At 38.6% G+C, this 25,945-nt stretch overlaps 1 protein-coding gene across 9 annotated transcripts in view; it reads left to right on the top strand.

Moving 5' to 3' along the window:
• Positions 1-25,945, top strand: part of NEMP2 (nuclear envelope integral membrane protein 2) — a 212,248-nt gene that overhangs the window by 67,676 nt on the left and 118,627 nt on the right. For 2 of the 9 annotated variants that reach the window (XR_016019572.1, XR_016019571.1), the window contains exon 1: positions 22,802-23,140. Coding sequence is in view for 1 of the 9 variants with exons in the window: in XM_019740738.3 (XP_019596297.3) it covers positions 23,032-23,140 (109 nt within the window). In the remaining 8 variants the exon portion in view is untranslated. Of the gene's footprint in view, positions 1-2,025; positions 2,196-13,594; positions 13,733-22,799; positions 23,141-25,945 lie in introns of those variants that run through there. The other 7 variants (XM_088793799.1, XM_074339364.2, XM_074339370.2 and 4 more) reach the window with 7 other exon arrangements.

The raw sequence follows: 25,945 nt of genomic DNA, 5'->3' as shown, positions 1-25,945 counted from the left end.
GTGTATAAGAGTAGTTGACTATTCCATATATAAGCCTTCAGCTTATCTCGTGCTATATACTCCGTACCTCATCCCCACTCTGCCAAATCTGGTGACTCCAAGTCCTGAGCCTTTTTCAGATTCTTCAAGGTGAAATAGCTTGCTTATTTTTCAGTATCCCCCACTATGCTATTCTTTTTCTATAAATATTTGTTGAAATCTCTCTTCCACGCTCATAACCCCTCTCCTGGTCTTTACCGAGAGGAGCTATATGCCTGTGTTCGTTCTACCATCTTTAGCTAGAAGCCAGCAACTAGAAATTTCGTAGCAATCATATCACCACTGTAGCTGTGGAATGGCCTCGGAGGTATTTGTTTCTTGCATTTTGCGCTTTGCTTGCATCTTTTTGTGCAAGGAGCTTTTTATGTAAAGAGCTTTGCTTTATATGAAGATATAAAGTTAAATAATATAGAAATCTAACTTAAAAGTTCTTATGAGCCATGAAGAGCTCTAAGATTAAATACGATACATGAGAAAAAGTGATAAATACGTAAGGGAGCAGATCCAACATTGTGGGAACTTAAAGGATAGAGTAGTTGTATTCAAAATGAAGAGTAAAATACTGCTGGATAACAAGTAGACTAAAAAGGGCCCTAAGGCTTAGTGCTGACAAAAGAAATTACCAGGGATAGGAATCAATTTTCCGGTCGTGGACTGAATGGCACTATATGTGAGGCATGGTGCTATACATCGGAGAGATAAATGAGAAGAAATGGTGCCAGCTTTCCTTTGAGGAGTTCCCATCAATTATAATACTGAGAAAGCCGCACAACAACAACAAAAAATATAAACACAAATTCAATTGTGTACTCCTTAAAACCCACTATTATGCTCATATTTCCCATTATGCTCATATTTCCTAAGAGTGGATTTGTAATATTGCAGAATAGATTCTGTTCACATTATGTGGCATGTAATCTGAGCTCTTTGAAGAGATAAAAATAGTTGTCATGAATGGGAAGAAACTCCAATGATATCTTTCTAATTCTTCATACTTTAAACACTGAGAAAGTTTGGGAATGATTCTATAATGCTGAAATTTTAGGTATACCAATATCAGGGTGAGGGTGATTTGGGGAAGGCCTTTCTGGTGGCCTTAAAAACACCCACAAGTAGCAGAGGCTGGCCTCCCCTGCTTCCCTGGAGCCAGCCCCACAAAATGGGAAGGACTTGGCAGGGCTTTGTTGAGTGGGTGACCCTTGTTTCTGATGTTGGCTCTGGAATTTCTTTGGCATAATTCACAGCCAATTAATCTTGTCAGGCAGACTGTTGATTCCAGCTATAGCTCAGATGCTGTCATTACAAACATCCATCCGAGTGAGCCATTGTCTTGTTGGGGCACCCATTCACTTCAAAATGTGAATAAAACATTTCAATTTGGAGAAAATATAAGGGCATCTGTTTTCACTGCAAAAAGTTACAACACTCAAAAGTACACATACATTTTGGTAGCATTTTCAAAAATAGAAAATCCAATTGTGTATGAGGGAATTTTGAAAAAACTAATAATAAAAGAACTGTTTATCAGCTACTCATTTGTGGCTAGAGCTTACTAATTTTAAAAAAATCATAATGGTCTTTGGAAAAATTGTTCTTTTTTTCCCCCTAAGCCATTATTGTGCTTTGGCTGCTGAGCAGTGGGGAGTGAGAGTACATCTGTCTATCTGTGTGAAGGAGAGAAGATGAGTGGGTGGATTTGTGGGAGAACAAAGGCGAGAGTGGATAGTGGGTGGCAGGTCACTGAGTGTGTGTGAGCAGGCTGGGCCGTGAGTCAGCGGGAGGAGGCGGCCAGGTGCACAAGGGTGACAAGTGGGCCAGAAGAGAAAACTGTGTAAAGCCATTTTGTGAAGGTTTTTAGAAAATATCCATGGAACCGTATAAAAGAGAATTAGAAAACAATTCATTAGCGACTCTGATTCTAAAAATCAAAAGTTGCTGATGATGCCGTCTGAGAGTCATTTTGAATTTTTAAATTATGTTTTTCAGAATTATTTTTGTTGTTATTTAGCCTGATATCTCATGATGAACCTGCTGATGTTGAATTGATGAAGAATGTTTCAACTTCTGTGCAGTCTTAAGAGTGATCTCAGAATTGCCTCCGTAAACAAAGTGGCCCAAGGCGGTGCAGGGAGATGAGCTGAAGACTTGTGGTTGAGGTGAGCTTCAATTTTCCATCTAAAATAAACCTTACAGTCTCAGGTAGAAAGGGGTACTTTTTTTTCCGTTAGCCAATGGAATTGATATTAAGTTTCTTGTGTAGCTATAAGTAGGATTTAAAAAATCTGCATTAACATGTGAAACTGACTCATAACATTAGGGCTCTTTGAAGAGGGATCATAGAGATCATCTTGCTGAACAACCACATCTACAGAATGAATTAAACTGAAACTCAGAGACAGAAAAGAACTTGGCCAAGGAGTGTGGTGGTGAGTCCATAGAGTTTGGCGAATGAATGAGTCAGGCAGTCAGCGAACATGGATGAGATACAAGGGCACTGGTCCCCACCCACAGCAGCCTCCGGGAATGAATGTGAAGGGGAAACTAGGAGGCAGAAGCCAGGGAGTGTTCGTAACTCCACTTGGACTGGCACAGCTGGATTCAGACTAGAAAGAGCCCCACTCTGGTTGCTGCGGTGCATATTTATGGGTCGGTAACTGGGAGGGGACTGGGGACATCTCGTCAGCTATGTCACAACTGAACTTCCTGGCTGGCAAGTGGCCTTATCAGACTGGAGCTTAGCTAACAAGTTCATGTCCCATTTCTACTGGGTGTACCCTGTGTTTTCCCTTTGAGCTGATTCACATCTGCCAGGCTTGCTTCGTGCTAAACTCCCAACGAGGGAGAGGGTTGTCTACTTTCAGTCAGCCCAGTGAATCCCAAACCAAGGATTTCTTGTCTTTCTCTCCTCTTTTATGGAAGTCCTTTATTACCCTTTTAAAACTTGCTTTCCAAGCAAATGTTTTTTATGCATTGAGGACATACAATCAAGGACAAGATGAAACAGTGGGCAGTAGTAACTACACAGTAAAATAAAAAACTAAGGTTTCATTATTTTAAAAAAACAAAATTGGTAGCCTCTGAGACTCTTCTAGGGGCCACTAAAGTAGAAAATCTATCTATCCACAATATAATTAAGTAACTGAACTCATTATATTATGAGAGTAGCTGTGATGTTATTTGTAATACTGGTGTTTGGGCATTTGTTTTGCAGAATACATAAATGCCTGTATTTGATTTTTAAGAAATAGACACATATGGTGCTATGGGCTGAATTGTGTCTCCCCCCCACACACACACACACACACAAAAGTTAATATGTTGAAGCTTTAACCCCAGTACCTCAAAATGTGATTATATTTGGAGATAGCGTCTTTAAACAAGTAACCAAGCTAAAATGAGGTCTTATGACTGGGACTGAATTCAACCCAATTGGTATCCTTATAAGAAAAGATTAAGACACAGACAACACAAAAGGAAGACCATGTGAAGACACAGGAAGTCAGCCATCGACAAGCCAAGGGCAGAGGCCTCAGAAGAAACCCTGTTGATATCTTGATCTTAGACTTCTAGTCTCCACCACCTTGAGGAAATAAACGTCTATTGTTTAAACCACCCAGTCCATGGTACTTTGTTATGGCAGCCCTAGCAATCCAATACATACAGTTTTCATTATGTCCCACACTTTGCCCTCAGGAGTTCTCTATCTGAGAGAGGGTTAAGGTTCAAGACAGATTACCCTCTCTTACTTCTTGAATCTTCTCAGGTAGGATGATTGGAGAAGGTCCTGTTTGAAATAAATTATCCTACGTGAGAAGGGGCGGGCTGCAAGAGAATGAGCAGTACTGAGGAGAGCAGAGAGAATCTGGCCCCCAAGCAAAGGGTGTGCGGGGTCCTGGAAAAATGGCGGTAATGGGGTCTGGGAACCTTCCTCCCTCCTTCTGTCCAATAACATTAAAATGCTTCTTAATGAGTACAGCTCTTTTCCATCTGAAATATTAGTTCACTGTGTAAATTCTCTGGATACCTTTCACATAAATGATTTAGATTTCTGATTTCTAAAAACATTAAACTAATGGTATTGTACCAACACAAATACAGTTTTTCAGTACTTAAAAATAGCCTGGAATATGAAAACTAATATTTGGATTCCTAATGATACCCAGAACTCAGCCCATTAAACTTACAATTGACAGGTTTAAATCAAAGTGGTTATACCTCCTACATACTTGGAGGATGAGCTGTGTGAATGAACTGAATTCACAGTAAATTCAAGGCACTATTAAACAATAGCCAAATTTAACATTCTTTTTGTTAATAGATGTAGACTTCTTGCCCAAAGTAAGCTCTCAGTAAATATTTCTTGAATTAAAGAGAAGATATCACCTAAAATCAAGGTATCACCAACAAATGGCATATTTGTCCAGAAGTTCAAAGATTTATGCAGGTGTCCATCTTGTTTTTGAAAGAAGGTGATCTCTAATGGTTAGAGCAAATGTCATATTTTCTTTAATTTTTGGTTATATAGGCTGTTAGAGTATAACTTTTAAAAAGATAGAATTGACTAACATGCAAAATAGTAAATGAATACAAAGGATGATTTTGTTACATTAAAAATAAGAGCAAGTACAGCACAAGGAATATCTAGTAACTTCGTACAGTAGCAGATGGTTATTAGATTTACCATGGTGATCACATTGTAAGGTATATACATGTAAAAGTACACTATATTGTACAGGTGAAGTTGATACAATATTGTATGTCAACAGTAGTTTAATCTTTTTAAAAAATGAGAGAGCAGTAAGGTGTTAAAACCAGTTCAGTGAGTATTTAAGGACTTAGGAGTACGAGTATATCAGCAGTTGACTAAAGGAGGGGAGAAGTGTTATCTGGAGATGGCAGCTAGCCTGCAGCCACTCTATTTATTATTTGCCCCTGTCCACTGCTCCCAACCCTCTGAACCATTCCTGTCCTGGCAACGGGAACTGCTTGACTCCTGCCTGCAAGCTCACACCTTAATTCAGTATTCCTTCCAGGCTGGAGAAATGGAAGCAGTTCTTGCCTAAACACTGTAGGACTCAGCAGTTAAGTCACCTGACTTCTCATTTTGCCCTGAGCTTAGGCATCCGTGCTTTCCCGTGGCCTTCTGCCCTAGGTCTTGAGTCTGGCCCACATAATATACACCCGAGTTGGTAGCTGCCTTAATCCCTTTGTCTCAGTTGCAGTCTTAGAGACCTGGCTAGAACTGCCACTCCCTTAGGATTGAGCTCCTGTCTCATTCTCACCATCCTCCTTTCTGGAAACTGGTGACTTGTCCCTGAATCCCAGAACAAAGGCAATTCTGCAACTCCCTGACAGCTTTCCCTGTGCCAACTACCTCCCTGGAGCAGCCAAACCTCATCTACTCCTGGACCCTCTGCCAGGGATCAGGGTACCCCTCCCCACCCACCTCCCTGGACATACGTGTCATTTTTTATGACCCTTCGCCAATAACCCCTTGCCTAAATCACCCCCCTCCTTTTGTTGTAATTTGTCAAGATACAGTGTCCTCTTAATTGCTAAATCTTAGTAGACTTCCCTCTGGCATTGGACACTGCTGATTACTTTCTCCTTGAAAGTCCTCTTCCCTTGGCTTATGTGACACTCTGCTCTCCTGGTTTGCTTCTCAGTTTCTGTTGTTTTTTTCTGCCCTCCTCTTAAGTGAAGGTGCTCTTCATGGTTCTGCCCTTGGCCCTCTTCTCCTCTAACTCTCCCCACTCACCTTGGCAATCATAGCCCCATCCCTTGGCTTCAATTAGGACCTATTTCCTTAAGAGCCCCAAATCTTCCTCTCCTGCCCACATCTCCCTCCTGAGCGCCAACTCTCCTATGATTGTACGCATAACATGTCTTGCACGTGCTTCAAAATTGCTTCCATACAAAATTCATTATTTTTCTTTCTAAACTTGTGTTTTTTGTTGTTGTTGTTTTCCTACTCTCAGTAAATAGAATGGACATTCGCTCAAGCCAGAAACCCCAAATCACGTTTGTGGGCAATCAGTGACCAATTCCTATGGATTCTAGCTCCATCCCCATTGCCACTGCCTTGCTTTTTATACCCTAATTACTCTGACCTGTCTGCGTTTAAATGGTCTTGCTGCCTCCCTTCCACTATTCTTCCTCCATACTGCCACCAAAAGAATTTTTTAAAAATTGTTCGGTGCAATACTTTAGGGAATGTGCCATCAACTTAGTGGATTGCATTAACTTTTTCTGGATGAAATAGACCAGAACAATAATGATAAGTATATGAATAAGTAAAGGTTCATCAAATTTTCTTTATATATGGAGAGAGACAGAGAGACAGAGAGACATAGACAGAAAATGACAATGATTTGAAGTGACTTCTGATGGAAGTGAAAGAAGAAAGTGCCAAAGCAGGGCTGCATTTGAACATCAAGAAGACAAACATCACATCTACAGGAGAAATACATAACTTTAACATAGACAATGAAGACATTGAAATTGTTTAAAAAAATCAATTTGCTTACCTTGGTCATCAATTCAAATGGAGACTGCAGCCAAGAAATCAAGAGAAGGCTGAGACAAGAAGGGCAGGGATTGAAGAAATAGGAAAGGTCACCAAAAGGTAAGATGTGTCATTAGATACCAAGGCTAATATCGTCCACACCCTTGTATTCGCAATTACTATGTGCGGATGTGAAGTTGGACGGGAAAGGAGACTGATAGGAAAGCCATTGATTCATTTGAAATACGGTGTCAGAGGAGAGCCCTATGGATACCCTGGACCCCCAGTAAGATGAACAAGTGGGTCCTGGAGCAAATTAAGCCTGAAATACCTCTGGAGGCAAAAATGACAAAACTGAAGCTGTCTTACTTTGGGCACATCAGGAGAAGGCAGGGTTCATTGGAAAAGACAATAGTTCTGGGAAAATAGAAGGCAGCTGGAAAGGGGGAAGACCAAGTATGAGATGGACTGACTCCATGAGAGAAGCCAGAGGTGTGAGCCTACGGGAGCTGAGCAGGGCTGCTGTGGACAGGACACTGGACATCACTCATCCATAGAGTCGCCAGGAGTCAGAGCTGACTCATTGGCTCATCACACACACACACACACACACACACACACACACACACACGCTTGCAAGTATATATTACATATAAAATCTGTGCATGATTGCCATGTAAAATGTATTTCTTATTATAGATGATGATCCAAGAATTTCAAGCCATTCCACTAAAACACAAAACTGATCAGGTCACTTTCCTTCTTGAAATGCTTCATTGGCTCCTCAGTGTTTACAGACTGAAGTCCAGATATTTAGCAAAACCTCAAACTCCCATGATGGAGCCACAGCTTACTTCTTCCCATTTCCTCTCCCACTTTCAAACCGGGGAGCACTTTAGGAGTACATGGTAATATGCCAGAAGGTACTAAAAGCCACTGGAGAAATAGTCTGGGTCTCCCTATAAAACAAATTTACTTGCTGGCAAGTATGGAAAATACTCCTTTTGTATTCAAATAGTACAGATATATTGCAAAGTAGAATTTAAAAGTTGCCTGTGTGGTGAACACACAATGTGATGTATAGATGATGTATTACAGAATTGTACAATTGAAACCTATGTAACTTTACTAACCATTGTCACCCCAATAAACTTTAATTTAAAAAAGAATTTAAAAGTTGCATGAATTTTAAAGTAAAATATTAGAATGTACTGAAAGAGTCCCTGGAGATATGGGACAGGATTCTCCTCTCTGCTGTTCAGAATTGGCATTGGAGTGGCACTGCGACAAGCACCAGAAATGCTTTGCTACTGTCCTTTCACATCTACCGTGAATCCAAGCTACTCATGTCCAGAAACATGAAGGTATAGCGAAGCCACGTGGAGTTACCCTGTAATGTGGGTCACACACAGCTCACTGCTCAAGCTGACGTAGCTCACAAGAAAAGGCAAACCACAGGGTCTAGAGTCTGAAAACCAAGGTTCAAATGTCGCTGTGTCACTTACAGTCTGTAAGGAGTGAGGCAAGGCTCTTAACCAAACTGTGAGAGAGATCTGTCTGCCTGCTTCAGCTGTCACCCCATGGGTCTTCAGGAAACATGAGACTGATAGAGCTGGCTAGGCAGGTTCCACTTCCTCCCACGCGCTGTGCAAGATGCTCTCCAAAACTGACCCTCACGGAAAGAGCAAGCAGTAAGTCCCCCCTGCTAAAATCTTATATCAAGTCATTTAAGACCTCCAAGCTCAATTTCTTCTCCAGAAGAATGGACTCATAATATGGACTCACATATATTATCTCATTTCATCATTTTGAGGATGAAATGAGATAATATATGTGAAAACACCATGTAAACAACACCTCCTCTATTACAATGAGGTTATTCTTTGTATAATAGTCAGTTTATAATCTGCTTTGTAACAAAGTTTTATATAAACTTGGATTCCATTAATACTTAGAACACCTAATTTCTTTAACTGGTTTGAGGACACAGAAATTTTCTCTTTTTAATTGTATCAGGAGTAGAGTAAAAATACGCTGCTCTAAAGTTCTCAGAGGGTTTTATAACTTATAAGGAGAATACGTTCCTGAAACCTTGTTGAACTTAAAACAAAATTATCAAAGCTTAGGAAGTTATTAGCAGTTTACCCTTTCCAATATTTGTGAAACTGTGGATTCTACTTACAGAAGAGAATATTTTAAATCTATGGTGTGGTTTCTGGGAAGATGACTACAGCAGCAGTGTAATTTTGAATTCAAATCTCAATATAAGAACACAGAGTAACAGCGTAGCAAAATAAAAAACCCATGGACAACAGTTACAAGGCATCCACACAAACTTCAAAATACATGTGAGTGAGGGCAAACCATCAATAGCCAGAAGACCTGAATCCTATGAGCAGCTGAGCAGGAAAGGGAGAGAGAAGCAGCGAAGCTTGACAGACTTTAACAGACTTGAGAAGGGGAGAGGCCCCGAATAGCAATGACTATTTACTGGAAAGCAGATGGGTAGGTTTTGCCCATCCAGTCAATGGTGAGTGCAAGGGTCTGTGACAAAAACTGAGGGTGCCTAAGCAGTATAGGCCTCTAGACTGAACTCTCTCTAGAGACTGAGCTGCCAGAGCTCTCTTCCAGGACAGAGGGTCACACTGAAGAGAAATTAAGAGATTGGTATGAAAACTGAGCTGGACAGAGAGAATACAACAACAGATAGAGAAGGCCCCGATAAAAGTCAGGGAAGGGAACAGAACCAGGAAATCTCACAAACCAAGCTGACTCCTCTTAACAGTACATGAAAACAACAGAAGAGGGAGCTTATGAAGTTAGAAAAGCTACTCAAAACCACATCGCCTACTAAAAGTTTTGGAAAACCATTTTCACATAAAAATGAGAAACATAAAAGTATTGAAGCCAAATACCTTGCAAAGTTGTTTCTAAGAAAAATAACAAACAGAATAATATCCTTATAACAAAAACAAAAACAAAAAAAAAATGTTCACAGAAAGAATCAAAACTGTAATCTTCTATCTCCAAAGAAGTTAAAAAACATTGTAAAAAAGATACAGGACATGAAATGAAAACATTAATCAAAACTTTTAAAACTCAGAAAATTTAAAACTCTACCACTGAGGTAGTGGAATTCAGGAGACAATTGAACATTAAAAAAAGAAAAGTCAGGGCCGGCCCGGTGGCTCAGGCTGTTAGAGCTCCGTGCTCCTAACTCCAAAGGCTGCCGATTCGATTCCCACATGGGCCAGTGGGCTCTCAACCACAAGGTTGTCAGTTCAATTCCTCGAGTCCCGCAAGGGATGGTGGGCAGTGCCCCCTGCAACTAAGATTGAACATGGCACTTTGAGCTGAGCTGCTGCTGAGCTCCTGAATAGCTCAGTTGGTTGGAGCGCATCCTCTCAACCACAAGGATGCCGGTTTGACTCCCGCAAGGGATGGTGGGCTGTGCCCCCTGCAACTAGAAAACGGCAACTGGACCTGGAGCTGAGCTGCGCCCTCCACAACTAAGATTGAAAGGACAACAAATGGACTTGGAAAAAAGTCCTGGAAGTACACACTGTTCCCCAATAAAGTCCTGTTCCCCTTCCTCAATAAAATCTTTAAAAAACAAAAAAAAGTCGTTTTCAAAAGTGACACTAAACTAGAAAGAATACAGAGCAAACATAACAAACAGATTCTGCCTGAAGAGAAAAGATAAAAAGAAGGAAATTTTTTAAATAAAAAGGAAAAAGTAGAAAACATTTGAGAGAAAGTGAAAAATATTGAAGATTGACAAAGACAATTCAACTGCAAATTACCAAAATCCTTAAAGAAGAAATGCTAAACAAAGCAACAAAACAAATACTGAAAACTATAATTAAAGGGAACTGCCCTTAAATAAAACAATATAAAACTATATATTGAAAAACCACACTATATAGTTGAGAATATTGACCCAGAATAATCAACACCAAGACATATTTCTAGTAAAATGAATAAACTTTAAAGAAAAAGAAAATATTCCATGGAATATCCTGTCAAAATCAGCAAGTGACTTATAGGTAAGAAAAGTTTTTTTTTGACAGCTATACTTTACAGAATAACATATTTAAGAGACACAAGGAGTAAAATGTGAACCAAGGATTTTATATCCTGAAAAACTGACTTTCAATTGTAAAAGTCACAGAACAACATTTGTCAATAGGCAAGAACTCAGAGAATATTGTTTTCATTAGCCATTCCTGAAGAAACTTGAAAATATGAATTTTAGACAATCAAAATGATTAAAGAGACATCAATATAAAGACTGGTGATATACATTAAAGCATAGTTATCTGAAGAACTAATATTTAATGAGTTAAAAGAGAATATGGTATATAAAGGCTATATTCTCAGGTAATGTCAATATAGTACAACTATAAAAAACATGGTGGGAGTGGAAAGAGCATATGAAAAATATTTTAAGCTGTTCTCTGTAATTATATTGCTGGTGGTAATAATATATATTCTTATTCTGAGCTCGTTTGTACCATATGGAATAATGTAAATGACTAATTGTGAAATGTTCTAATTTTGTCACCTAATATATCCCTGAGAACCAGAAATTTTGTTATGAAGGAAAAGAGATACAGTTGTAGTAAAAGTACAAAAAAGACTAAATAAAAACCCCCATAGTCCTGAATTTTCATTGGAAATACCAGTATAATCATCAGGTATTTTATCTGTAATATTATACCTACATGTATACTTATCAATAGATAGGTAGATTTCCTAGCTATGACACTGAAAAGGCCCCAAAACAATCATCAAACCAGTGGCAATAAGCATTAGTACCCAGATTGTGGTCTTGAAATTGTAAAAGAAATCAGGATTTTTGGAAACATGACTGATTTCATGTCTGTGGCAGGACATGTACAAAATGAACTTGGACATTTGATATTAAATACCAAGGAAGGTATCAGAAATTTCTAGTGTATTTCAAAGGGGCTCAGAAGCCAACCTGAAAAGAATCCTACTGGCCAAACATATGACAATTTGAGCTTAAAAAAAAAAAGTTGCTATTGATTGAAAACTTATCAAATATGTTGAAATCATGAGTTCATGATAATATTTTTTAAAACAAAAGATTGGTTATCTTTAGGGGAGAATAAGGAACCAATTTATTCTCTTGAAAACTGGTAAATAGAGGGAAAGAACCAAGCACTTATCCTGCTTTTTCTGTATGAACTGTACTGCTGGGTAACCACATAGTAGATGAGGAGCTGTGTCTCCTTATAAAAGGATTCCAACTAATAAGTGAAAAAGACGTAGTGGAGTTTGAATATCACCACTTGGTAACCCCCAGTTAATTAATGGATCTCGACTTCAACTGTTAGTAATACCACAAAAAGAGAAATTACATTCCTTTGAAAGAACACAACACAACCCATAGTCCTGCCCAAAGGGATAAAACCCAAGGCCAGTGAAGCCTCTGAATTCAGCTGCCAGTCTGCAGGAAATACTGAGGATAGAGGAACATGCCACAATGCCCCATGAGTATGAAAACAGCAAACTCCAGGTTGTGGGAAACGCTATACAGGTCAAACAGGTTAGGTTCTTCAATAGATAAATAATAAGAAAGAGAGAGTGGAAGAGTGAACCTGTAGAATGAGAGAGATTTAAAAGACATATCCAAAAAACAGTGTCTGTGGAAGAGCACTGGGGTCGTATAACTATAAAGAAACACATGGAAATGATGACTGGAAATCAGGATCACGGGTACTTTGTGGGGAGGAAGGGAGTTTCAAATTAAGACGAGACACATGGAGAGCTTCTGGAATAGGTGGAAGATTCTGTTTCTTGATTTGGGTGTTGGCTATGAGAATGTTTGCCTGATAATAACTCATTAGGGTATACATTTGTATTGTATTGTTTTCTAAATCTTTAATTTTATAATGAATATGATTAAAAGTAACAGGAACCTATTGAACATAAAGGACAGCTATCACAACAAAGAGAATTTCAACAAGATTCTCTCATGTGTATTATTCAAGACTGATAAAATATTAAAAAGAACCTATTATATTTCCAGTGATTATTATACCTGACAAAGAGTAGAAAGAAGGAAAACTAGAAAAGGCAATAAAGAACCTGATGAAATGGAAGGTAGGAAGAAAAACCTCTTAATCCTAAAATAAATCCAAAAAATATTAGTGGGTTTAGGTGGAGCTTTTTTCTATAAAGTGGGCTTAGACTTTACATAGAGGAATAAATCTTTATAAAGCCCGAATCATGGAGAAGGTCTGGCCCTTTGAAACTTAGAGCCTAAAAATTTTCTTGATTTATTCTAACCTTGTGTTAATTATTGCTGAGAGAAATTAAGATCCTTAAATATTTAATGGATTATTTTAAACATCATTGTTAAGCAAATTATCTTTAAGTGAGGAAAAAAAAAAGGAGTGCCACCTTCTAATGAACGTGCATTTCCAGGGACACACCTGCAGAGTGGTTAGGACAGACGGATTCTAACCTTCAGAATGCATGCTTGAAAAGGACTTGACTTCCTCCCCCTTTCCTTTTATTTGCTCTAGTGTGTTAATGGCTTCTCCTGCCCATCATTCCAAGTGGCAAGTGACCTACTTAACTGAACTCTCACATTAGACCATCCAGATTAGTCGCTCATTCTCCTCCACCCCTCCTTTTTTCCCTGCAATTCCTATCCTCTCCTTACTTTCCACATTATAACTCATACTCCTTTGTCTGTTTCTTCTCTTTCATTATTAAAATAAAAAAAATTTGCTATTTAGGAAATTGAATACTTTAGAATAAAGATGTTATGTAACTCTATTAAACAAGATCAATAGAAGAAAATACATACTTGGTATAGAAGCAATTCCCATTCTGAGTCAATGTGTAAATTTCAAAAAAGAAAACACATTTATCAAAGTTTAGAATAAGGAATAGAACTCATTTATCAAAGTCAGCATAAAATTTCAGATTACCATTTTCAGACACCTCTGAAGGCTTTAGGAACAGTCAAAAATATCACCATAGTGATTTTTTCCCCCCTGTTTATTGCTATTCCAGTTTTTGTCTTCTGTGAAACCACCTCCAACCGTGGAGGCTGAAAATGCCAGACACCTACTCCACCGCACTTAGCAAGGACCTGGGCTAGTCACCTGCTTATGGGATCTGCAAGGGAGTCAGTCTGCTGACAGGATGAAGGTGAGAGCTCCTAAGAATGGCTTTACTTCTCTATTCAAGGGATGGAAGGGGAGTTAGTGCCCCCTCCCTACCTTTGGACACAGTTGTATGAGGACACAGTATCAGCAGCTATGAAGCCTTTTTCATTCAGGAGAACAGCTTAAAGACCAGCAAGCTCTGGTGGTGGAGCTGAAAGCTGCAAACCGTCCACAGCTTTCATAGGATGCTTTAGCTGCTGAATCAGCCTGCTCTGGGACTTACTTCCCTGGGACATAATAAATGTCTTCATTGATTAAGACACCTTTGGTTGGAAATTCTGTTAGTTGTAGTTGGAAATATCCTAATACACACTCTGATGACACAGGTAGACTTCTTGACCCTGTCGATAAGGACATGGCCTGTAAATCACAGCAAACAAAAATGTAATTGGTGGGGTGGGGGGAATTACTGAAATGTATTAATAGCCAATAATGATTATTCTTTTTCATCTAGTTTTACAGACTTTGCTTAATGCAAGCAAAATATATCTCATTTCAGGCAGATAGACTTTAGAGGCAAAACATGATTAATAACATTAGCAAAAATCAGAAGTATGTTAGTAGAATTACTATACTTCCCACTTTCCATAATCTCCATTGAAACATGACTAATCTAGAAATTATGATTTTATTATTGAAACAGTTCAGAACAGATAGACTTTCTTGTGTCAATTTTCTTCATAAAATAAAATATTTTTATTATAAATAAAACATTATAAATTACTTCCCAACAGTTGCTTACACTTTCTTTCCACTCCTATGATCAACAATAACATCCTGGAAAATAAAGGAGTCAAAAATCTGTATAACAACTCTAAAATACACTTGGGTTTATCCAGATACAGAATACAAATAGACCGCAATATTGGAAATAGAAACTATTGAGATGAGAGAGAGAGAGAGAGAGAGAGAGAGAGAGAGAGAGAGAGAACAAGCAGAAGAACAAAATATGAGACTGTTACATTTATCTCCATCTCGCAGCCCCCACATGCCTTTTTAATTGAAGAATTTTTCTGGATAACTGTGACCAATGGGGACATTCTGAAGTATGTGATCAGGAACTGAAAGAAAGAGGAGAAAAATCCCTGTTTTAACTGAATTGAAGGGCTCCTGAATCATACAAAAATCTTTGTCATTGTCAATAAGTGACTAATAAAAGCAATTAAAGAACTTAAACAAAAAGAATATCTGCAATTTAGAGCTTTCTCTGAAAGAAAAAAGAGTTTCAAATATAATTATCTCACTATAAATTGTTTTAATAGAAATTACTTTGGTGGAGGGAAGAAAACCCCTAGATTATAGAGAAAAACAAGTTAAGAAAAATGAGTCCTAAGGGTGTATTTGCAGCAAAGGAAACTTTGGCAGGGGTTCTTTAGGAATCAAGTGAAGTGGAGTAGAATTGGATGGGGTTCAGGTAAGAGAGAAACGATGCTGGGAAAACGTATTTACAGTGTAACCCTAAGATGACTCATTGCAATTTAAACCTATTTCCTTTTTACTCTTTTCTTTGAAAATGTAACAATTAACTGGTGACTGATTTTCTGTATCCTAGTTCCATAAATTAACTCTTACAAAGAAAGCTGTAACTCTTTAACCTTCTTTGCTTCAGATTAACCAAGCACATCAGTCTTTTCCCATATATACTATTTTCCAGCCATCATCAACTAATCATCAATCACTTTTGAATATTTTTTCCCACGACTAATACTATGGTCAAAAGACTATTTGCCTCAGAATCATAAATGTATATTCCCAGGCTATCCACTGAACCTACTGAAGAAGAATGTTTGGAGATGGTGCTTTATCCACCAAAATTTGAGAACCACTATTTTAAAGAATTCCACTCTCAGTTGGAACTGAAAGATTTGAATTGAGTTTGACCAATTATTTTTTTAACAAGGGCTTTAGCAACTTAGGTTAGAGAACATGTTATCTATTTCTTATAAATTAAATTTGTTTGCATCCCTTCCAATATAATTTATTCGTACTGAAAAGTTATCTTTTAGTTTTGACATGAATTGTTATTAAAACTATTGAGTTAATATATGGCAAGTCAATTTCAAAGTATTTCCCACATGAAATATGCTAAGAAAAACATGAGCCAACAAGTCAACTTCTATTTTTATTCTTTTTCTTTATGGAGAGGTCTCGAACGGCCTGTTTTTGTTTGCTTGTTTGCTTGTTTCCTTCTCTTGATATGTAATATTCTAAAAGTGGAAATTCTTTTTAAGGAAGAAATGATGACATATGAGGTCTGACAATTAAGTTCATGAACGCATCCTAGAAAAAGTGCTATATTCCTCATTGCTGATTATCACTATTGTCACATGCGAAGTACTCCCTTTGGGAAGCTATGAACTGATGCTAGCGCCTAGTCCACCCTTCAAAGCAATTTTGGAACTCTTTTTCTGGAATGGCCATCAGAGCTGTCATCGTATTACGCTTGATGTCCTGAATGTCATCAAAATGTCTTCCTTTCAATATTTCCTTTAACTTCAGGTAAAGAAAGAAGTCATTGGGGGCCAGATCAGGTGATTAGGGAGGGTGTTCCAATACAGTTATTTGTTTACTGGCTAAAAACTCCCTCAAAGACAGCGCTATGTGAGCTGGTGCATTGTCGTGATGCAAGAGCCATGAATTGTTGGCAAGAAGTTCAAGTCGTCTAACTTCTTCATGCACTTTTTAGAAGCCTTTTCAGCACTTCCAAATAATAAACTTGGTTAACTGTTTGTCCAGTTGGTACAAATTCATAATGAATAATCCCTCTAATATCAAAAAATGTTAGCAACATCATTGCAACAAGTTCACAAACTTAATTGTCAGACCTCATCTACATATAGCTACTGTAATCTTTATGGCATTGGCAGGTATCATTGCAGTAATCAACTAAATCATTCATTATGAAAGAACCCAAAGTAATAGAACTTCACCTGTTTTCTTCTAATTCATTTAATTAAATGTTCTACCTACCAGAAACCAAGTGAAAGCTCCTAAGTAATTTCTGACATGTGCTAAATTTTATTTCTGATTCATAATGATTGGTTATAACCCTATGACAATTTCAGAAAATCAATTATTTATGAAGAACAAGAACTCTAGAAATAAACATGCAGAGGCTGAAAACTGAATTTTAATATTTTTCACACCATCTAGAAATGGTCAAATGGAAGTAAGGAACTCACGTCACTAAGATAACATGAAGGAAGCTCTTTATTATACATTGGTTTTATTTTCAATAAATGTATGTCATATTATAGCAATATGAGTTACATGAAATATACACACAATATGTTAGCTGTGACTACAAACTTGCCCAAAATGCTTACTGTCAAGTATGAAACTTGTAAAACTCAAAAGTTTAGTCCTAATGCTTCTGAACCACATGGGAGTGCATATTAAGAAGGCACATTTTGGGCTCTACCTCAGAGGGACTGAGTCAATCTCTGGAGGGTATGTCCTGGGAATCTGCCTTTACAATGCTAAACATTTATTTACCCTCATGGCTAGCATGCTGGCAAGAATGCTAACTTCACTAGCTATGAGAACCAGATCCCATAGCTTCAGTGCTTCATTCTGTGTTAGAGGTGGACACAGAGTGTTTATCAAAAGTCCACAGCTAACACCTGTAGGCACAGTTGGGCAGCTGCTTCAATGCAGCAATGAATTTTGTCCTTTTCAATCATCTCTTTTGGTGTAGAAGTTTATGGGCTGGTATTAATATCCAGTTACATTGTCTAACATTATCTGAACAAATTTAATGGTGAGCCCACCTACAAAGGTCTCACCTCATTGACCCTCTGATGGGCAAACTTCCCTGTTTTCCAGTGGAGAAATAGAAAGCACATCTTCATAATATCTTAGGAGGCTTTCAACAAGAATCTGCAGGTGTCCTCTTTATATGGGGTTTTGTTTTGTTTGTTTGTTTTTAAATTAATGTAGTTCATGTCCTACAAAGAGGTACACAAATGCTGGTGTAATTTAAGAACAGTAGACTGCAGTAATCACAGTTTGTTAATCCCATTTGTTAATCATAAGAAGGAAGCAATGTTTCATGACGATGTCAAAGGACCTACGAGTGTTTCTAAATCTGACCGCACTCCTAATTCTGTCTTCCTCTTTTTCCCCTTTTTCTTGGTATATTTGTCACCACAAAGAAGCTTAGGTGTGGGCTCCCCTGTTAGCATCTTTCACACTCTGGCCTAAGTACTCTAAAGCTCTTTATACAGCTGAAGTTTGACTTTGAAATAAGACTTTACCAAAGACTAAGTGTAGTGTTTCCTAAACTGTGTACGCATGGGATGTTAATAGATTTTATTTGGGAAAAATAATTATCAGGCTTAAATTTGGGTGGAGTATATGTACCCAGAATTCCTCAATACCAATAGCATCAGTAGAGTAAAAACTAACCAATCTGGGGGTGGCTCATTAGCTCAGTTGTTTAGAGTGCGTTGCTACTACTACCAAGGTTGCCAGTTTGATCCCATCATGGGCCACCTTAACTTCGCCCTCCTTAAAAAAACAAAAACAAAAAATAGCTAGCCAATTCTTGGATCTAAACACTGGGTAGGGAAAGATAAACTAATTTTATATTAGCTATCTATTGCTGAATAACAAATTACTCTTAACCTTAGCAAGTGGAAATAATATTAATATACATTTACTATCTTACAGTTTTTGAGGAATATAGGAGCAGCTTAACTAGGTGGTTCTGGCTTAGAGTCACTCCAAAGCTGTAATCAAGGTGTCACTGCTGTAATCATCTCAAAGTTCTGTTGGGGAAGATCTGCTCGTTCACATGGGTCTTTACACAGAGCTGCCTCACAACATGGTAACTGACTTCCCCCTGGTATGAATAATCCCAGAGAGTGAGAGAGAGCACCCAAGATGGAAGCCACAGTCTTTTTATAACCTAATATTGGAAGTGACATTTCATCACTTTTGCCATATACTAATCATTAGAAGCAAGTCCATATTTCCAGACCACACTCAAGAGGAGGGGATTACACAAGGGCATGAATACCAGGAAATGGGATCATTGGAAGCCATCCTAAAGGTTGCCTACTTCCAATTTCTTTACTGCAGGAATTTTTAAATGTATTTAATATGCTATTTGTCATTGCTAACATCAAAGGGGGATAATACAGTAAGCTGTATTTTCCAAATAATTTGATCTTGGGCTCCATCTGCCTTCATTCTGCCTATTTATCTATGGGCCTCGTGTTCTAAGGACTTGTTGCTCAAGGTGTAGTCTTTAGACCACCAGGGAGTTTGTTAGAAATACAGAATCTCAGGCCCTACCGTAGATCCACTGAATTAATGGTAATATTCCTAGTTGGAGAGTCTACTTTGTCTGATATTAATATAGCCACTCAACTTGCTTTTAATTGGTGTTTGTATGGAATACATTTTTCTATCCTTTTTAACCTATTTATGTATATCTTTATATTTAAGACATATTTCTAGTAAATATTATATAAATACGCTTTTGCTTATTTATCCATTATGACAATGTTTGCCTTTTAATTAGGTTTTTGAGACCTTTTATATTTAATGTAATTATTGATATGATTGGATTTGAATCTACCATCTTTTAAGTTGTTTTCTATTTGTCAATTTTTTCTTATTTTCTTGCCTTCCTTTGGATTTTTATTGTTTCATTTTACCTCCACTATTGATTTATTAGTTATATCTCTTTTAAAAAGATTTTAGTGGTTGCGCTAAGGTTTACAATATACATCTTTAATTCATCACAGTCTAACTTCAAGTACTACTATGTTACTCACATATAGTGAAAGAACTTGATGATGGTATACTTCCATTTCTTTCATATTGTTGCCGTTCATTTAATTATACATAAAATTCTCATGGTGCATTGCAACTATTTTGCTTTTATATTTACTCTTGTTTTTATTATTTCTAGAGCCATTTTTCTTTGTGTAGATTCAAATTTCCATCTGCTATCATACTCTTACTGCCTGAAGAACTTCTTTTAACATTTCCTGTAGTGAGCATCTGCTAGAAATGAAAAAGAAAAATTAGTTATTGCAGCTGGGTATAGAATTCTGGATCAACAGTATTGTTTTTCTTTTACTACTTCAAAGATGTCACTACATTATCTTCTGGCTTACATGGTTTCTGACAAGAAGCTTGCTATAAGTTTTATCCCTCTGTTTGCATTGTGTCATTTTCTCTGCCTTCAAGATTTTCATTTTATATTCTGTTTCTATTAATTTTGTAAAATTCTCAGCTTTATATCTTAATATATTTCCTCTCCCTCATCTTTTCTCTCCCCTCCTTCTGAGACTTCAATTATATTTGTGAATCCACTTGATGTTGTCTCACAGTTCTTGCATGCTCTGATTTTTCAAAAAATTATTTTCTTGCTTTGTGTTTCAGTTTGTCTAATCTTTATTTACCTCTTTTCAAGTTCACTGCTCCTTTCCTCAGCTATGCCCAGTGTTTTGATAAGCACATTGAAGCAATTCTTCACATCTCATAATGTATTTTTAGTTTCTAGCATTCTCATTTCACATTTTTAATAACTTCCGTTTCTCTGCTGAAATTCCCTATATGGTCACACATGTTGTCCACCTTTCCCACTAGATCCTTTAACATATTAATCAAGTTCAACATCTGGGTCATTTCTGAATCTGGGTCTGTTGATTGCTTTAGTTCTTGATAATGGATTTTTCGCCCCTGCTTTTTTTGGTATCTTATAATTGTGATTGTATAACGGATATCATGCGTAGAAAAACAGTAAAGACTAAAGTAAATAATATTTATACCCAGAAATGGGCATGCCTGTTCTGTCAGATGAATAATGTGGGTGATTGAGTCAATCTAGGCAGGAGTTAAGCTGACATCAGGTTTTATTGTTGTTATCATTACCTTTGGTGTACCACAAGATTCAAATTTTCCTGCTGTTACCTTGTACCGTGTTGGACCTGGAGTACTGGAGAGTTTTTCCTCAGTGTCCCTCAGCTTTCACCAGTTTTTTTTATACAGTGTTATAGAGGGGGATCTCTTCCCACACTCTTTCTCCTCCTCAGAAAAAAAAACTAGGGTTGCTTGTTACTGATGCTTGGCTTGTAGTAGGGCAAAGGGGCGTACTGCTGGTCCAGCCTTGGCCTTTGGTAGGTCCTCTGTACCTGAGCGTTAGAGGTGAGGCTTTCTCAGCATTTCTGACCCTCTGACCCATTGCTGCCAAATCCCACTTTGTGTCTGGTGTGTGCAGTGAGAAAGGGTTTCCTAGCAATACCCAACCTTTACTTTATATCAGTTCAGGGCACTGAGCCCCAGTGTTTCCTGCTGCTTCCCCAGAAATAGAGGGTTTGTGCTTCTCTCTCTCTCCCAGAAGCAGTGGATATTTGTCATGGCCCTGTTGGGGTAGTGTTTTCTGCCTCTCTCCTGGTGGCTTGAAGTTTTCATATGAGAGAACAGTTTAGACACATTAGGAGAGGTTTCTTGATTGTCCCCTAAAGACAGAACTGTCACCTTCTAATATTCTTGTTATATCTGGAAAAAATGTTTATTGCAATCCCATAGAGAGTAATGGTGTTTCAATTTAGTTTCTTTACTGTTATTTATTAAGGATGTACTACATGAATAGCACTTTAAATGTTAACTTAGTACATTGTTGCCTGTTCTTCATTTCTCAAGATGTACGTTGGTACATCTTCAGGAAACCACATTTGTCATTGAAGAACTGTTTGTATTGGCCACTTTCCATAGTACCATGCAAAATTAAACTAAATCAAAATGAATGTGGTTGGGGGTGTGGGGGACATTGTGCAAGAGGCAAGTGTACACCTCACACTTCGATCCAGAGTTCTGCTGTTTCTCTGGAGACAGTCTGCAGGGCCAGACAAGGTGGGAGTTCAAGTAATAATAGTGTACTTGTAAAACATCATCCCCCAGAAGACTCCCTAACAAGGAGATTTCTGAACTTTCTAAAATCCATATATGGGTGTACACATGGTGCCAGGTGTTTGAAAGCAGTTGGTTAAAGCTTACTTTGAAGCCAGGGTAAGTCTAGTGAGTCCTACTCAGACTTTTAGGGAAAATGAGGCTGAGCTATATTTAGATGATTGCTGTCATAATTGGGTTGTCTGAGGTATGTCAGCAGACCAGAATTAGCAAAGGGAAATGACCTTTTATTCTATGTTTAGTGTGAAATATTGAATCATATTAATGGATTTCCAGGGCCTGAGGAGGGTCTGTACTTAAAAAAAAAAACAAAAAAAAGTACAGTATAACATTATTTAAGCCTCCAAGTTTTATACTAATCAATAGTAAGGCCATTCAAGATATTTTCCAGTTCTACTAAAATATAATTGACATATAATATTGTATTAGTTTAAGGTGTACAACATAATGATTTATGTATATATTGCAAAATGATCACCAAAATCAGTTTAGTCAAACATCCATCCTCTCACAGTTACAAATTTTTGTGTGTGATAATTTTTAAGATATATTCTTAGCAACTTTCAAATATACCATGCAGTATTTTTAACTTTAGCCACCACGCTGTACATTACATCCCCACAACATATTTATCTTGTAACCAGATGTTTGCACCTTTTGATCACCTTTACCCATTCCACCCAACTACTCCCGCCCCCCGCAACTACTAATCTGTTCCTTATTATCTTTTTTTTCTAACTGCAAGGTAATTTTAAGGGATGTTTTATATTAGTGAGGGGACATTTTCCAGCTTCTTTATACTGAAATGTGGTGTTTATGAGCTTAGACGTACAAATCAATGTTATTTAAGCAACCAAATCTTCGACTTCTTATTGCTTGTTACAAACAGAAGTAAAATGAAAAAAAAAAAGGAAAAATAAAGAAGCTGATTTACACACTAGTGAGAGCTCTGAAAATTGAGCGCTAAAACCCCTCAAGTCATAGGAATGACAAGTTTTAAGCAAAATTCAGAGGAGTGGCCCCTCCTAACCCACAACCGCCCTGGCGCAGAAATTGGTGGAATGTGTCCCAAGCGTCTGGAAGAGAGAACGATGCCCGAAGGCTCGGAGGCCAGGAGGGGCCGGGAAAGAGCTACCGAAGCCTTAGAGACCTTGGCCAGCGGGGCCCAGCTGGCGCGGGCGGAGGCGGAGCATCAGACCGACTCCTCCTTCTCTGCTCGGGGGAGGCGGGGCCTCACCCGTTTCGCCCCGCCCCGTCGCCCCCTCTAGTCCACGCGCCATTTCTTTTACTCCAGACCCAACCGGCCCCCAAGGGCTCTTGCCGCGCTGGGTGGCGCGGAGCTGACCCCGGGGCGGAATGAGACCACCCCCAGGGCTGTGCTGGCTGCTGCTTTGGCTGCAGCCCGTGGCCACACTGCACGCAGGCGCGGTGAGCGGGGAGGAGGCGGGCGCGGCGGCGTTGTCAGGTAACCGCGGGTACCGGCGGCGCGCGCGCGCTCGCTTTCCCGGGCTTCTATGCTCCTGGGTTTCTTGGGCACCGCGAGGTGGCTCCCTTTGCTCCGGGTCGCGAGCTCCAGGGAGCCGGGTGGGCGCTTTCTAGTCTCGCGGAAGGCTCACCCGCGGGCGCGGCCTGTACTCGGGGCAGGCGCAACCTCCGTTTCCGCCTGGGCTTCCCTGATCTCTGCTGACACAGGACATTTTACAATTTTAGGATTAGAAGCAATCGCAAAATTCAAAGTCTGGCCTAGTTCCCCAGTTTTACAGACGCAGCATCCTAAATTCAGAAATATTTCGATTTGTCCAAAGTCACTGGCACAGCTTTTGTATAGTTACATCCATTTATGTTGAAAACTTTATTACGTCTCTATTCCTTTGGTCTCAAGACTAGAGAAGGTGAGAGCTTAAGCTTTAGAATCTGATTGAAATTCCCCTGCCCCTGACTAGCTCTGTGAGCTTGAGCAAGTCATGTTACTGGTCACATAAAACAGATAATTATACCTCACAGGACTATTGTGTTGTTTAACGTGTACAATACCTGGTACATAGGAAACAAGAAATTGTAGCTGCTCCTAGTGTTGTTTTGGTTTATCTGTGCAGTGCTCTCAAGGTCCTGGCACAGAAGGCTAAGTCGGGAGTTCTAACTCCAGAACTGCTACTAGTTTGCATGAATTTTAATATTTCTATTTCATTTTCCCCCCCATAAAATCATTTAAAATATTTCCTGGAATCACAGCCCACCAATTTCTCTTCAACTCATTGGCTACCTCTGACTGCAAGGGAGGCAACCAAGTGTGATCTTTTAGCTGTGTAGCTCCCCCCCAGTAAAATCAGGTTTCTTTGTTTAAGGATGAACACAATTATTAGATTTTGCCACAGTTGCCAACTCAGGAATCTTGGGGAATTATTCCACACCAGTTTTAATTGAACATTTGTTGAGTGTGTACTATATATTAGGCAGTGCTAACAGTACTTTAACTTCATTTTTATTTAATACCCATAGTAGCCCTGTGGGAGGTTAGGTAGCATTTATAAATCCATTTTTACAGATGAGGAAATGAAGGCTTAGTAGTAAGAAATGTGATCAGTATATACTGATGAAAAAGTAACCCACAGATCTGTCTAAGAAGGAAGGTTTCTGAGCATGGCAAAAACCAGAAAATTGTTAGTAATCCTGGACGAACCTCAGTCATTACATTCAACCACCCACTTGTAGCGTTACCATGATCCAGGCAATAATCTTTATGTATCATACAGGTGTAATCAAACAATACAGTGAATGTTTAAATAAAAAAAACTTATTACAGTAAAAGACACATTGCCATTAATCCCCATAAAAATACTCCCCCTCGCTTTGAACACCTTATTCCCATCATTCTTGCCACTTACTGAAGCAGTTCTGGAAGTCCTCTTTTGTGAGTGTCTTTAGTTACGCTGTCATGGCTGCCTCGATGTCCTGAATCAAGTCAAAATGTTTACCTTTCATGGTCATTTTGACTTGGGGAGGAGCCAGAAGTCACATGGTGCCAGATCCAGTGAATAAGGTGGGTGATGACACACCATAATGTTTTTATTTGACAGAAGTGATGTGTGACATGGAGCCTTTCCATTGTGATCACAAAATATGGTGAATGCTCCTGCTGAGTGCCATCCAGTAGAAAGGCAGAGATCTTCAGTACGGGAAGTGGCATGTAGAATCTTAGTAGCAGTGTGTGACAAGTTTCACGTTGTTTAGTTAAATCAGTCGGGTGTGAGCTATGATTGAAAGTGTGTTTTAAAGTGTGCTTTAAATCATCCTCCAGCTCCGTGTCACACATCGCTTCTGGTATATGGCAATTTCTGTCAAATAAAAACATTACGGTGTGTCCTCATCCACCTTATTCACTGGATCTGGCACCCTGCAACTTCTGGCTCTTCCCCAAAGTCAAAATGATTCAGAACATTGAGGCAGCCACGACAGCACAACTGAAGACATTCACAAAAGACAACTTCCAGAACTGCTTCAGAAAGTGGCAAGAACGATGGGATAAGTGTGTTCGAAGCAAGGGTGGGGGGGTCTTTTGAGGGGGATTAATGACAATGCGTCTTTTACTATAATAATTTTTTTTCAATTTAAACATTCATCGTAGTTTTATATCATACCTCTTAGTTTTCTCATCAATAAAATGAGGATATTCTATTGCTGAATAGTTTCTAATATTTTCCTCACCTTTTTATTTGCCTCAATGAACCCAGTGTTTTTCAAGTTTTTGTGGTACCAGATTTAGTGTTAACAGTTCACTGCTCTATTTTGTTAATCAAAGGCAAACATTAATGCCTATATTCTGCCTGAGACATGCATGATGCCCCTGATATGATAAAATTCTAGCCTACAGCTGAAAAAAAGAAAAAAAAACAGGGCAATTTCCGAGCCTTATAGCAATATTTGCCATTCTAGATAAGCTTTACAACATGGACTATGAAGCATCCTGGATCCTGTTGTGTGCCAATGACACTGCTGAAACCTCTAGAATACACAAAATATAAGAATCATTGCTGCTCTTAAAAGTCTCACTTTTAACAAGAAACCCTGAAATCCGACAGCTGGTACTTTTTCTCATAAAATAGGGTCCATCTACAATATGAGAGGCCTTGATTAGATGACACTTCCTGTTCTAAATTTCCATCTTGAACACACACACTTCCTGCCATGGAATGGAGAACATCCAGTCCAAGACCAGCTTTCTGTCACCCTGTGTCACCCTATCTGGAGAAAAGTCAGAGGCAGTTGACAC

Source organism: Rhinolophus sinicus, chromosome 17, assembly GCF_057876585.1.
Source record: "Rhinolophus sinicus isolate RSI-liver-muscle chromosome 17, RSI-T2T, whole genome shotgun sequence".
NCBI classification, from domain to species: Eukaryota; Metazoa; Chordata; class Mammalia; order Chiroptera; family Rhinolophidae; genus Rhinolophus; species Rhinolophus sinicus.
Note: the sequence above shows the minus strand (reverse complement) of the source record. Positions and strands in the feature narration are given on the sequence as shown.